This window comes from Alosa alosa, chromosome 12 (genome assembly GCF_017589495.1).
Source record: "Alosa alosa isolate M-15738 ecotype Scorff River chromosome 12, AALO_Geno_1.1, whole genome shotgun sequence".
NCBI lineage: Eukaryota > Metazoa > Chordata > Actinopteri > Clupeiformes > Clupeidae > Alosa > Alosa alosa.
Genome location: NC_063200.1, coordinates 29,573,036 through 29,587,799, shown reverse-complemented (window position 1 = coordinate 29,587,799; position 14,764 = coordinate 29,573,036). Strand labels below are relative to the sequence as shown.

General features: G+C 42.9%; 1 protein-coding gene across 1 annotated transcript in view; it reads right to left on the bottom strand.

Annotated features, from left to right (window-relative positions):
- si:dkey-112m2.1 (transmembrane protein 132D) overlaps positions 1-10,756 on the bottom strand; it is a 141,379-nt gene extending 130,623 nt beyond the window's left edge. Inside the window, exon 1 of the mRNA XM_048258410.1 lies at positions 9,697-10,756. Within this exon, the coding sequence (XP_048114367.1) occupies positions 9,697-9,745 (49 nt within the window). The 5' untranslated portion in view covers positions 9,746-10,756. The remainder of the gene's footprint in view (positions 1-9,696) is intronic.
- Positions 10,757-14,764: the final 4,008 nt, after the last annotated feature.

Sequence of the window (14,764 nt, the reverse complement as noted above, 5' to 3'; positions counted from 1 at the left end):
CTAACTTCTCTCATGCCCTCAGTGCTTTCATACACAGTGAGAACTGCCTTGTATCGCCTGGGAATATAGCATGTGTATACATAGGGCAACTCCATTCGCCGCTCGTGTGAGATTGTCCGAACCATGTTAAAACCCATTTTGCCTCAGGATAGAAAAAGCTGTTTAACTCATCAACTACCAACAGAGAAGAGGTGAAAAAAATACAGATATCTGGACAGTCTCAAGACCCGGCCATTGCAAATGTCTCGGATAGCTGGTAGCTTCTGACCTCATCAGTTAGTGTAAATAAAGATGGCATCCCCTTCCTCTCTCCCACACACACACACACACATACACACACACACACACACATACATACATACACACACACACACACACACACACACACACGGCCCCTGTGGCTCCAAGTGGCCCCGGCCCGTGTTCCTGCGTTTATGGAGATTACGCGCAGGGCTGCTGGTGCGAGCCCAATTACCTGCATCAAATGCGCCGCGTGGAGCCAGGACCCCACAGCTCCGCGGCGAAACAAAGGGGATTTCACGGCTCAGTGGGGTGAATACAGTGTGTATCACAGGAATTAAGATTTGATTTCATATTCCTCTTATCTAATCTGCCAAAGTAACACTGATTTGGCCATTTGATTTGTCTTGGCTATCTCCGGTTTTATAAGTGAGAGAGTTGCTTCAAGCTCATTATTCATCCATCACTGTTACTCGCAGTATTCCCCATAATTCATGGAGAAGAGAGGGGAGGGCGGGCGATGGCTTACACTCCATCTTTTCCCTTCCTAGCCACCCCATAATTCACCTTGCTCTTAGGACCTGCACTTACATTCCACCACCTACCCATTTCATTTCCCTCTCCTCATTCAGCCTCGGGTCACAAGGGCCACAAGGAAGTGGCTGAGTGCGGATGACCTCTCGGTGAGGCCAGGGCAAGATGTCATGTCACGCTGGCAAAAGATCACTAATGTCTCCATCCTTAACTAAACACAGGTTGTCCTATTCTGCATAAATCAATATTTCCAATAAGTGATCACTTTTTAAAAAAAATGTTTAGACTAAGGCTTAGCGATAAAACGATAGCGATATGTATCGCAATAGGCATGTAATCGATATCAATAAAAAAATGTGTTCGATAGAACATTCGATAATTAAAAGCAACACACACCTCCCGCCTTATGTTGTCCATAAATAAATAGGCTAAATATATCTTGCATTGTAGCTAGTTTGTGCAACTCTAACAGAGCAGATGATAGAAGTAGGCCAACCTCAACACAGACTCTCTCTCTCCTTGCCCCGTGCGCCCTTGCTCTCTCTCTCTCTCTGTGCATCCCTCCTCAGCATGCGCATGTAATCCAAACATTCACAATCGTGCAAGACGACTGAATTGCTATTAAATCCGGTTAGCATCATTAGCACGCTGCACGAATTTGTTCAAAACTGTTGCATTGAAATTGACTGCTAAATTCTAATCAACTCAATCCCGATGCAAATGGAAAAGTATTTTCCAAGACTCAAACGGGCCTGTCCCAAGGAGAAAAAGTATTAATTTGAAACTTAACACACGTGGGGAAACTGAATAGTCTAACCATTAGACTTACTATGATAAACTAGCAAATTACTTTGTTTACAATATTTCCAGGCTTCAACCAGTGCTGCTCATTCAGACTTACGTGCACAATTATTTATTTGAGTGTTTTTCATGATTGTGTTGCTATTTCTTTTCCCTGTTTGCTTTGATTGATAACTGAGGTGATTCAAATCAGAGGAAGGTTAAGTTTAAATTAAAAGTGTTTAAATTGAACTTTTTTCCCCCTTCTGGTCCTTATCTGAAATAGATTTTTTTAAAAATCAATAATTATCGATATCGACCGATATGAAATACTTATATCGTGATACAGTTTTCAGCTATATCGCCCAGCCCTAGTTTGGACTAACTAGTATTTGAATAGTGCACCAAGCCCAAATGCCTCTTGCTGTGAATAAAACAGAATATACACAGAATGTGATATTCATGTTACAGGGGCCCTGATGAAAATTAATTTTGAAACTAGTGGAGCCCAATGTTCAGGGTCGGCGAATGCATCACTGTTAAAATCTGTGCAGAGGCATAATAAAGTCTACAGCTCAAGTGCATTGTCAACAACAAAAGCAAGCAAGCCAACAAAACCCATTTATACATTGTGTAATTTTATCAATTCTAGCACAGCTTTCCGGTATTTCCCTTTGGGCTGGGGGGCAGTGGAGAGATGTCGGACTCCTCTCCTTATTGTGAGTTGGCTGGGAAAGGGTGTCGTCTGAAATGGGGGGGGGGGGGCATGGTACAGTGGCCACAAGGGATCTGCCAATAGGAGCAGCTGGGAGAGGAAATTGCCTAGCCTGTGCAGAGTGAGATGAGGAGCGTCCGCCTGGTTTTATCTGTCGCTTGTGATATAGGCAAGAGAGGGAGCCTTCCACCACCAGACTGCCTATCCGCCTCCATTTAGATTTACCCGGCTGAAATTCAATGGTGCCCGGGCTACCCCACCTTGTAATTAAATTGAAGTCTGAAGGGCAAGGGGGAGGGTCACTTAGAGTGTGTGTGTGTGTGTGTGTGTGTGTGTGTGTGGAGTGAGTGTTATCTGAGATCAGGATCACTTCAGGAGAAAGACCGATGTAAATGATGCAAAGGTCAGCAGGATTTTCCAATGACAATGGCCACTTTGTGCCATGGGCCTGAAATGCCCCATCAACTTGTAAAGAAAGAAGACAAACAGCAGTACAGAATAAATACAAAGAATACAGTGTGAGATTGGGGAGGCAAAGGGGCGTCCAAATCATAATGTTATCATAACAATAATGGATGTAATTAAGATTTCAGCTATGGGATTTTGACTGCATCATAACGAAGGCAACTGCCATGCAAAACACATAAATGCATAGGTGGTCACGCACAAATACACACAGGGGCACACATTTATACACAAACACACACACACACACACACACACAAACACACACACACCCAGGGGCGTAGATTTGCGTGGGGACCGAAGGACGTGTCCACACCAATGTCAAATTACGACTGAAATGTCCCCACCAATATTCAGGTGGAAATGGGGAAAAAAGCGCTCACATGCGCTACACAAGAGTTAAATCATTTCTCACTTCAGTGCTGCGGATTATCTCGTACAGATCTTGTAATGTACAGTAGCCAATAAGGGTAAATCGTGCTGATTTGAAGTTACCTATAACAGCCCCAATCTCCTGCGCAGCATGGCGCAGCGCTTCAGCTTCACTTCACTACAAGGCATATGAAGTGCATCCAAATTCACCCATTCTTCTCTGTTGAACTCCCCGAGAAGTAGGTTACTCATCACACGTCACATGAAAGAGCCTTTTCTCAGCTTTTAAACGGTGCTGGCTAGCCACTATTTGCTGTGATACACAGTTAGCGAGAAAAATAACTTCAAGAGATGTAGGCTAATAATTATTCTCTGCGCCCATCTCCACATCCATTCGTCTCGGTGGAATATCATAGGCCTACACACTCTTCACGCAACACATGACAAACCATATATCAGAATAAACAGCAGACCTTACTGAACACAGAGGCATTCCCAGAGTAATCCGGTTTTGAAATAAATTGTAGCAAAATTCAACATTGTCTTTCGGCTTTAAGCATTTCTTAAAACAGCTGTGCTTACATCGCCTAGATATCTGTAAATATTAGAATCAGAGAATATATAGGCAGCTCATGGTTAAGAGTTTGTCAATGTAGCCTTAATGATTTCTTTTCACAAAATGCTAAGCATGCATGTATTTAAGTTTCTTAAAACTGAGCTGTGCTTAAATGGGTCAATGCATGATTTCATAACAGACCAAATAGAAAATAAATGTTAAATGTTAAATTTAGCCTGCATATCTGTACATATTAAAATCAGATTGTGAGGCTACACAGTATAGTTAGATCAAGTTAGATCAATAATTTTAATCATTTTATATATCTATAGTGGCTGGTGAAAGAGTTGAGTGCCTTTTTTTTTTTTTTTATGGGGGGGGGGGGGGGGGGTAGTGGGTAGTGTCCCCACCAAAGCTCAGACCAAACCTACGCCCTTGCACACACACAAACATGGGTACACACGTACACACACTCACACACACACACTCACACACACAAACACAACAGAGTGCTGTGCAGTGAGAAGGGAAAGTATTTTCTCATTCATAGATGTAATCTGCTCTGCTGCAGATTGCAATTTTCTGCCAAAATGGGCAAGGCCACAAGCCTCCATCTAGTCAGATTGTAATGAGAAATAGACCAGTTGCAAAGGGGAACCTACCAAAATCTCTAACATTGTATCTCGCAAATCCTCACCATAAAGTAATGATATGTAAAGCAAGCCTAATCCTCTTCAGAAACATCACTATATTATTTTAAAAGAAGAAACACTTGTATGTCATATTAATCCCAGTTGTAGGCTTTGCTGTCAGAAATCCAGCAAATTTAGCTGAAAATGCTCTGAGTAACCATACAGTGTACATTAATAATCCTCATGACAATATTGTATATTCTTCTACAGTTTGTTAGATCGATGGGCATAACACAGAAAAAGCAGAATTCTCCCTGAAATCATGAAGCCTACAGAACACCACAGTGAAGAATCAATGTAGCCACTTACATTCCATGCAGTTTTAGACAGTGTACTGGAAATGAAAATGTTGCTTGCACAGATATGCACACATTCATACAAACTGTACCTGCCTCTCTGGACACCTGAAAAAGGTAGAATTGATTTCAAAATACTCTAAACATACTTGGTTCTAACGGGCCTAGCTTCAAATACCTCAAAGAATTCAATGTCCTATACTGCCCACCAACACCCTCATCATTTACAAACTATAAAAGGGAGGCTAACTGAAGTGTTCCGTTCGTGTAGCGTCTGCTGCAACAATTAGCTTCCACTATAATCAATGGAACTGACTACACCAGATGTGACAGCCGCACGTACGTTTGAAAAAATTATACCAGTCTTCTAAAACTATTTTTACACTACGTGAATGGAGCGCTTCAGTTGAGCACCCAGTGTAGCCTCCCTGTAACTCTTTAATATGAAATCATCTACCTGCTCCTGATTTTCTGTACTCCTTCTCTTCTCCCGAATTCACAAATGAGCATTTTTGTATAAAAATGCCTTCCTAATAAACGAACACAATGTTGTATTTTGAGGGCAATTTTTGAGTCTTATTGAAAGTAAATCCCCTCAATGAGGTTGCTTGAGGAGGTCAAGGTCAAGGTACAAAAAAAAAAAAAGAGTTTCTTCTGAGAGAAATAAAATCACGGTTGGTGGTATCCAGGATAGTGAATGCCTTTATACCATCTATCAAAACACTTCAAAACATAATCCATCACAAACTTGCATTTCACACAGCGCCTCACCTCTGGAGATAACATTAAAAGCCTTGTTGTGCCACTATTGCCGAGGGACAGCTTTTCAGCTGAGCTCCCTGTGAAGCTCTTAGCTGGTTTTTTTTCTCTAGTTTTCTCTCTCTTGTGGTATGACGTGATTTAATGAGCTTAACGAAGGGAGAAACAAGCACCCTGACATGCTGACTGACGTCCCTCAAAAAGAAGAAACTCACTCAGAAGAAACACGTCGCTGACAGCGAAGCCAAATGATTTGAACCCCTATTCACATGGGAATGGTAAGCAGAGGAGAGGAGGTGGGGAATGAGAAAGAGAATGAAGAGAGAGATGGGGCCACCAGGGAGAGAGGGAGCGAAAGTCCCCGTGGAAAAAGCAGCTGTCAGCGGGAGTGAAGAGTGGAGATGGATCCGATCCTTCCCTCCTACTGTATGTGGCCTCTGATTCACCAGGCACAAGATGTGAGCTAAGCTGTTTGACTAATTCTCTGTTAGCTATGGAAATGTGGCCTGACCGCCTAGCGAGTGGTGCCACATCTCATGGTCTATTATATTGTTTTGTGGTGTGTGTGTGTGTGTGTGTGTGTGTGTGTGTGTGTTTGTGCAAGCCATTCCAGATTAGTGCATGGTGTACAGTATTCCCACAAGTGCCACGGCTCAGCTGGGAATCTATGCATTTCCCACTTAATGTATGCACACTGCCAGGCTTCCCTGCATCTACAGACACATGTGGATAGGTACCTGTTTTAAATAATGGAGTGTGGGTGGCGGGGGGAAAAACGGGAGCTGCATTTTCATTCATTGTAAGAGTTCGCTAATTGGATTGTTTGTGAACACGAGCATAAAAAAAACCTCAAAGTCTGACGGTGCGCTGTCAAAAGTACAAACCCTCCCCGAGAGAGGCTGGGCACAGTTTGTGCAGCAAACTACTATCTAACACAGAGTAAAGCCTGCAATCTCAGACAAGACTGAGTGCCAGAGGAACCAACGCACAGCAGTTCCTCTGAGAATTTGAACAGGGTTTGTATATATATATATATATATATATATATATATATATATATAGATAGAAGAACTCTAGAGAATACATAAACTTATGACTACACTATCTTATATTCTCCCTGAGATAGTTGGTCTACAATCCAAACAGCCTCCTGAAAAAAGACCTAAAAAAAAAAAAACAACAAGTGAAAAACAGGCCTGGCATTGTGTCTCCACAGTCCACATAATCAGGAAATGGCAAAAATAGTCTTGTGACAGCCCTGCGCAACATGACTAATTGCCGTCTTCACAATTTTACATACACATCCATACTGACAACAGCATCATAAACTTGTGTTGCTATCCTCCTCGCCAGGCTGAACGTCTTCACTCCAACACAGTCATCGTCACATTAATCACACTCGGAGCCCTCGTACGACGAGTACGATGAGTGCGCCACCCGCTCCGCCCCTCCCTGCCGCTGATTTATTTGTCCGTGTGTCCTGGCACTGTCCTTGCGCGCACGTTTATTGATATTGAGGAGGACCGTCGGCACGCGCGAGCAGGTCAGTGCCCGCCGCGCGCTCGGACAGGAAGCCACTAATCGTGTCCTGGGGAACCTTTCCCAAAAGCACGGGCCGCAGCAAGTAGCGTCGCCACCGAAGCAGACAGCTCTTGTAATCACTCTTAATGGCCTTGTTGTTTGTGGGAGCACATGTGGTAATGATGCCGAAGCAGAGGCCCACTAGGGAGCCGCTATTATAACCCCCCACACGCACCGGCATATGCACAGAGAGAAAGACGCCAAGCCGGCACCTTCCATCACTACCTGCCCATGTAGTCACAGCACGCAGCAGCACAGGAGGGGTTTGCCACGCCTGCCAATACGCTTATGCACTTTCTAACTTGCTGCAGTATAAGCATACTCACACACACACACACACACATAGACAGACACACACACACACACAGAGACACAAATACACACACATAGACAGACACACACACACACACAGAGAGACACAAATACACACACGTGTGCATGCCACCCCTCCACACACACACACACACACACACACACACACCACACCCACACACACACACACACACACACACACACACGCACACACGTACAATGAGTTCCAGAGTCGTCAGGTAATGATTGGCAATTGATTTGAGGAGGAGCAATCAGGTAATGTACCCAACCCTTCTGAGCATTCTGGTGTTTACAGCCTCTATTTCCACATTATGATGCCAATAAAGCTCTGAACAGTACACAGCATGGCTTCTCAAAACCTCAGCTATCACCCCACCACACACACACACACACACACACACACACACACACACACACACACACACACACACACACACACACAAGGTTTATGTGCATAGCCTGACTGCTGATTTTATAGACTACCCTTTCATACATGGCCTGTGTATCAGAGATCCCTGACTAAGATGTTTGGTATAAAGCCCATCTCGTTGAATCCTGGGGTGGGGTTTATTTGAGTTGTCCTCTTGTAGCGTAATTGATAGTTATTTACTGTGGAGCGGGAGGCTGGAGTACGAGGCCACCCAGTGCCATGATACCCATTAGAAAATCCATCCGACGGGAAATAAGCATTTAGCTAAGAGTAGGATGGCCCAGGCATCTGAGGCCAGTGATTCTAACTGTCAATCTGGAGGGGGCCCCCCCATTTCCCAAAGCACTGGGAAATGATTACTTCCTGAGATATTTATAGACTTGAATGACATGACATTGAACGTGCCGTGCCAAGTAATGGATCTGTCTTAATTTAATGATCAATTTGTGCTTCGATGACCTGAGTCATAGTGTAGTCATATCCTCTTATTGCGAATTGCTCTCATAAAGTGAGCGTGTCTGGGCTGAGGGGACCCTCTGGTGGACCAGAGTCTCTGAGCTGCAGTGTCTGGAGAGTGTGCTGGGATCATAACGAGCTCTGCCATTGCAGGCTGTCCATCAAATAAGCTCACGGAGCTCCAATTCTAAACCAATGCACTGGTGGACACCACAGAGCAACGGCACTAATGACAAGTGACATACGAGGTCCTTAACTGAACTAAAGTCCATTTTTCATGAGGAACCAACAAATAAGTTCCAGGTGCAAGCATGCAAATTCAGTTAACAGTGACACTCAAGAAGCATATTCCCTGAGGGGAAAAAAACGAGTCGAACATTGTGCTACAGTATACATTCATTTTCAGTGCATAGCTGTGGCATCTGGCTTTCTCCTCGGAGTGTGAAGGTGACATTTAAAACATGATGGAATTACTGAGATGGAAAAAAATGTATGTTTTTCAATCAAAACAAGCCATATCCAATGAACTCAATCCAAGCCATCTTTTCCATTCCAAGGAATTTCAGTTTACACCAGTAACATGTCCTCCATCTTTCATAGCAGGAGGAAAAGAGCACCTCCACCTTTTTGCAGAGACTCTCTCTGCCTACCCATCTGTCAGTTTTCACCATCTACACCACAGGTAGGTCTCATTACTGGGATTACTTTTGAGCCTCGTGGAGCCTACATCTTGTTTTATCCACCCCCACCTTCTTTGTGTATACACATATATACGCACACGTATATCAGCCTCAGCTGCAGTCCTACATGTGTCTGACTTCTCTCTGGTCCTTCTTTCTGCCATAACCCACATGCTGAGCACCTGCATTGTTTAATTCATGCCCGCCTCTGCATCCAAAAAAGCACAACTCTTGAGCATGTTTTCTCCTGCTTTGATATCTTTGGATGGCCATCACCAATTCAACTCTCCAACTGTCTTTCACAGCGGGTGAGGGAGGAGGAGAAGAGCATCATCAATAATGTTTTAGCACTGACTGCTAGCACGGTTGGCCCTAGGTGACTCACAATGAGATCACACCCTGCTTCATGACTGCACCCTACCACATCTATAAGACTGGAAGTGGCGCGAGACTCCGATTCGGCTGCCATCCATATGCAATGCTGTGGCTTTCGGCCACCCCTGCTTCTCAGCATCCATGCATACTGACAGGTCTGTCCAACAGGTTCTCAGATATAAAAGCTCAGCATCAAACAATAAATGAAACATAGACTGTGTTGATTCCATTGCTTTCTTTATGTTTGATTGCAAAACCTCCACGGTTTGTAATTAACCAGAACCTGAACCATACCCTTTCCATGACATATATGGGCAAATTGTTAATGTGAGCTGCCACTAAACAGTTATGTTGTAGTTTCCCTTGTTAGTGAAGTTTAGGAGTGGGGACATTTTAATTATGGAAATGTCTAGAATTTTCAATTCCACTCACCTCTGCAAAGGAAGACCACAATGCATCCAAGTGTGCAGAGACGTGTCATTTTTTCTCTTGCCCTCCCTCAACTTCGGAGCCAATATTAATAGAATGCTGAAAGAAAGCGAACGTCCATCGGACACTCAACGACACCTGCTGATTATCATGAAGGGACGCGTCCAGTGTTCATTCCCTCCACCGCTTGCGCTAAGATCAGTTCAGTAATTCCGGTGTATCCGACAGCTTCCCTTGGTCATCCGATATGGAAATAAGAAAACGGGGTTCCAGCCCAAAAAAAATCATAGCAGTTCAAAGATTCCGATGGACATAGCAAAAGCACTTAACACTCCTAAGTAGTTTAGTGATGTTGCGCAGCTGGACAGCGGCTCATCGAATGAGTGTCTCCGGGAGGTGCGGTAAATACCCACTTAAATGCTGATACTGAGCCGATTGCCTCCAGCGTTTATCCGCCCCGATATCTTCTCCACGTTAGCGCAGTTTCCGAAGTCAATAAAATGCGGTAAGAGAAGCGCATATGTGCTTGATCACTAAATGTTCTGAGACGTCCTGTGATCAGTCTGTTGCACTTGCAAAGCAGAGGTGTGATCTGCTCTCTGAGTCTCTCTAGATTCTTCGCCCGATGGGCGAGATGGGAAAGTTGTGGACGCTTTCCTGAGTGAAAGCGTAGATGAGCACAATTCAAATAAACGAGGAACCGTGATCAGAGAAGTTCGGCATTTCAAACAAAAAAATATATGATGCGCAAATTCGCTCCGCAGACAATAAAACTCAATTGCAACTATAAAGGGCACACGGTGCAGACTCCCAAGCTACAATATGCTATAAACCTTGATCTAAACAACCCAGTTTATGTGCATATGCACAACAATTGGGGTTGCATGTGTTCTGTTTCTGGAGCTAGGTGAGAATCAAAAAAAAGCCGCCACTTGTAGGCAACGCGTATCCCTAGCCTCATGAAGCCGATAGCAGTCCCCCGGTCCGTTCATTCGTCTCCATACAAGTCCTCCAAAGCATTTTGCGAAAGCTCATGCAGAGTGAGTCATGACAGAGGTTTAAATTGAACCGGTGTGAACGGAGTCAACACAAGCTACCGCTCCCGACAAGTCCCACTAGGATTGGAGGACATAATGATGTGGATGAAGGCGTCACCTTTGGGAGATTCTCATGAAAACTTAACCACCTGCTTAGGCTATCTGATAATAATAGGCTAATAGATATTTCCAAATTGTATGCATTTTTTTTCGAGAAAGACCTGCTTGAAACTTTAGATTTAGGCTACAATGTGCTGAACGTCGTTTTATTAGTATGCTAAATTATTTGTAAATAATTGTGTCAATTAAATGACTAAATGACACACATAGCCTTCACACACATTTTCCCTGTTGTATACAGTCTAGCAGCAGTGAAACTATTCCCTTATAAGCCTACAATAAATTGCTTATAGGCTACTGGGCGTTGAGAATATCGTGTGATTCCAAACGAACTCCGTGAAAAACTAAAAGGCAAAAAATATGTTCTGTTCCAAAGTGGCCTAACTGTTTATGCAGACCTTTCGATTTATCGGTATTCGACAGCGCCCTCTTGTGGAATACCGGTGGCCGACCCTTTCACTCGGTGTGGTCTCGTGAAATAAGAAACACGACGTGTTGTCCTGAAGCTCTTCAATCTATGGGGGATCAGTGACATAGAAAAAGACCTACAGACCAAACATGTGAGTTATATTCAAACTGTGTAAAACAGTCAGATTCTTGTCATTGAAGCAGACATTTTTACGACGGAGTATTAGGGCCACACATGAAGGAAAAAATATTTTTGCCATGACGAGATTAACTCGCCATGTCGACATTAAACTTGACATTTCGAGAATAAAGTTGAAATGTTTTGCCTTTAATCTCAATGTATCGACTTTAAAGTCGCCATGTCGACATTAAACTCGACATTTCGAGAATAAAGTTTAAATATCATGTCGACTTTAATCTCGACGTGTCGACATTAAACTCAACATTTTGAGAATAAAGTTTGGAGAGAGAACTTTTTCTTCATGTGTGGCCCTAATACTCCGTCGTACATTTTAGACTGACAAAGTCAGATTGTACATTAGATTCCACAGCCCTTCCAATGTTAGACTAGGTCTACAGATGTGGATTTATGCATTCTATTGGAACTATGGTAAAACTGCCCACATATTAGTTTTACAAAAAGTGCCAAGAGCCCTTGACAAATGTCAGGTCAAACAGGGGTAATATTTTGCTAGCAATACCTATACTGGAAAAAAGTAGTGGATAGAAAACTGTCACAAACACTGTCCAATACATAAACCTATACATTTTCTACCCCTCCCCTCCTGCCTATCTCAACCCTCACCTCCACACATACAGGTGTTGACAGGCATACTCATGTTCATTCTGCCCCTGCCTCCTCATATCTCAATTGGCACTCATATTACCATGTCTCTCCTGTCATCTCTCGAAATGCACTGGCTTCCTGATTGCCGTGACCCACGTCTCTCCTCGCTAATGTCAGGCAATTAACATTTATCAGTCCTGAGCAAGACCTTTCCTTGTGAGGAGATTGACCTGCTCTTTTCCACCTCATTCCCAATGATATTTCACTCTGTCTCTCTCCTTTTTGATCTATCTATCTATCTATCTATCTATCTATCTATTGTGTTGTATTTGTTTCCTCCATCACCACTATATGATTTATTTTCCCTTCTATCTGTCTCTGTCTCTCGCTTTCTTTCTCTCTCTCTGTCTCCCTCTCTCCCCAACTACTAACTACACGCACACAGTAGACTAACACCGGCAACCCTTTGGCACCATTAAAGTAGTTCAGCCGTCGGTGGTATGAGTGTTCCCTGTTATTACAGTTGGTTTAGTGATATCTCATAGAGATGCCATTATATGCAAAGTGCTCACAGACCTCTGAGTGCATTCTTCAACAAGGCAGCCATATGCTGCTTATTTCCCACAATGGGACGATTGCAGCCTTATCCACTTTGCTGACGTTTGTGTGTGTGTGTGTGTGTGTGTGTGTGTGTGTGTGTGTGTGTGTGTGTGTGTGTGTGTGTGTGTGTGTGTGTGTGTGTGTCTGGCGGCTGTGTGTGTCGGTGTGTCTGTGTGTGAGAGAGACAGCATGATAGCCAGCACTACATCCTTGTGTTTACAAATAATGAGGAAGTAGATGTTTTAGGGTAAAAAAAGATGGTATAGCTGACAAAATGACAAAACAGTGAGGGTCAATGTGAACCTATTCCCATAATATCCACATACCCCAGTGATGAATACATCAATGATGGAGAAAACATGCATGCATGCAGAAAAACAAACCAACAGGAGAGAAATGAAGAAAGAAACTGAGAAAGCAAAGTAAACATTATTTTCAGAGTGTTCATTTTATGAATAAGAAATAATGCTGACCTTTCATTCTGAGTCTAAGGTTTAATTTCAAACCACTACCGTCTCTCTCTCTCTCTCTCTCTCTCTCTCTCTCTAACACACACACACGCACACACACACACACACACCTTAAAAAAACACTGTAGAGATGGAAACCAATTTGATGGCCGGCCACACACACACACACACACACACACACACACACACACACACACACACACAACACACACACACACACACACACAGGTATGGGATTAGATCTGAATAAGTGGTAATTCGAAAGGCAAAGCCAAGGAAGGCCTTTTATTAATCCCTGTAATTTTATGTTTCAAAGCCACATACTCAGCAAGCAGGGGTGCAGTATGGTCCTCATGCCCACATTTTCCTTAATGGCATCCAAATTGGTCAGGGATCTCCAGGGAGCAAAATCATTTAAGAAGACGTCAGCTAAAGTAGCTGAGATTGCTATGATTAGGCACAATGATAATTATACTTTTATTAATTTCTTTGTCTTTTAAGTTTTGTGGACTAAAATATATCACCTCACTGATACAAGTGCATTAATGAGCCACCTCAATTGTGGTTACCTGAGGCCTTTATGTCACGTTCAAGTTTAAGCCACCCAATTATTTGAATGTCTTGGGTCCATTGAAAACCAAAACCAAGCTAATCGCAAATAGCCCATTATTTATCTGTGCCATTTATATTCCATGTATATCCTTTTTGCTAAGCCCGATGCCTGATAAGGATTTAATTTGTTCAAGCTATTAAACAATGAACTCCCTGTGGACTAGCTCTTTCAGGTAAGGGATGAAAGGAAGAGAATGAGAGTGTGCGTGCAGATGAGATCTGCTCTGCCATCTCTGAAGAAAACATCAGCGCATCTTTGTGAATGCAATGTCTCATTAAAACTGCTATAGAAAGCAACATGTATAGGGTACTTCAGGAAGCTTCAGATGCACTGTGACTCTCTTCAGCACAAACAAATAGAAAATACTTACTGTCGACGGGGAGTATGCACTTTCGTGCAACCTCATTAATTTTTTTGCCGTACTAGCCATCTAAGAGTATTTAGATGCTCATTTTTGTATAGTCTGTAGTGTCTAATTAGTACACCATGGTTGCATGATAAGAAGCAGCACCTTGTTAACTTTGGAAATATTCACACCCACAGCAGGCGTCTTTACTTAACGAAAATGTATTTAATTACATAATTTACAATGTTCGAGACTGCGTAAAACCTGAGAAGCCAATTACATCTAACCAGATAAGATATGTTGATCTTACCCTATCTGGTAAAACCATGCAGGCCTGTACAGGCTACAGTCTTCATTCAACAGTCATGGCTACAGCACACAAAGACCTTTCTGCAAATGACTGTATTTCAACTTCAATCAAGTTGTCTGGATTGAGGCAATAAGAGAACCTCTAAAACCCCAATAGGAAAAAAGTGGATTGATGTGACACTTTAAATGGGTATTATATGGAGAACTATACTGGCTATATGGATAGATCAACAGTAATGATAGCTGTCATCCATATTCACTTATAATAAATCTTGATCCTGACAAAATATTTCTGCAATAAATATTTGAGTGACCAAGGTCAGATTGAGGTGCTTTGCAGTTCATTTTCATTGTTCAAATTCATTGTTAAGGTGAGACTTT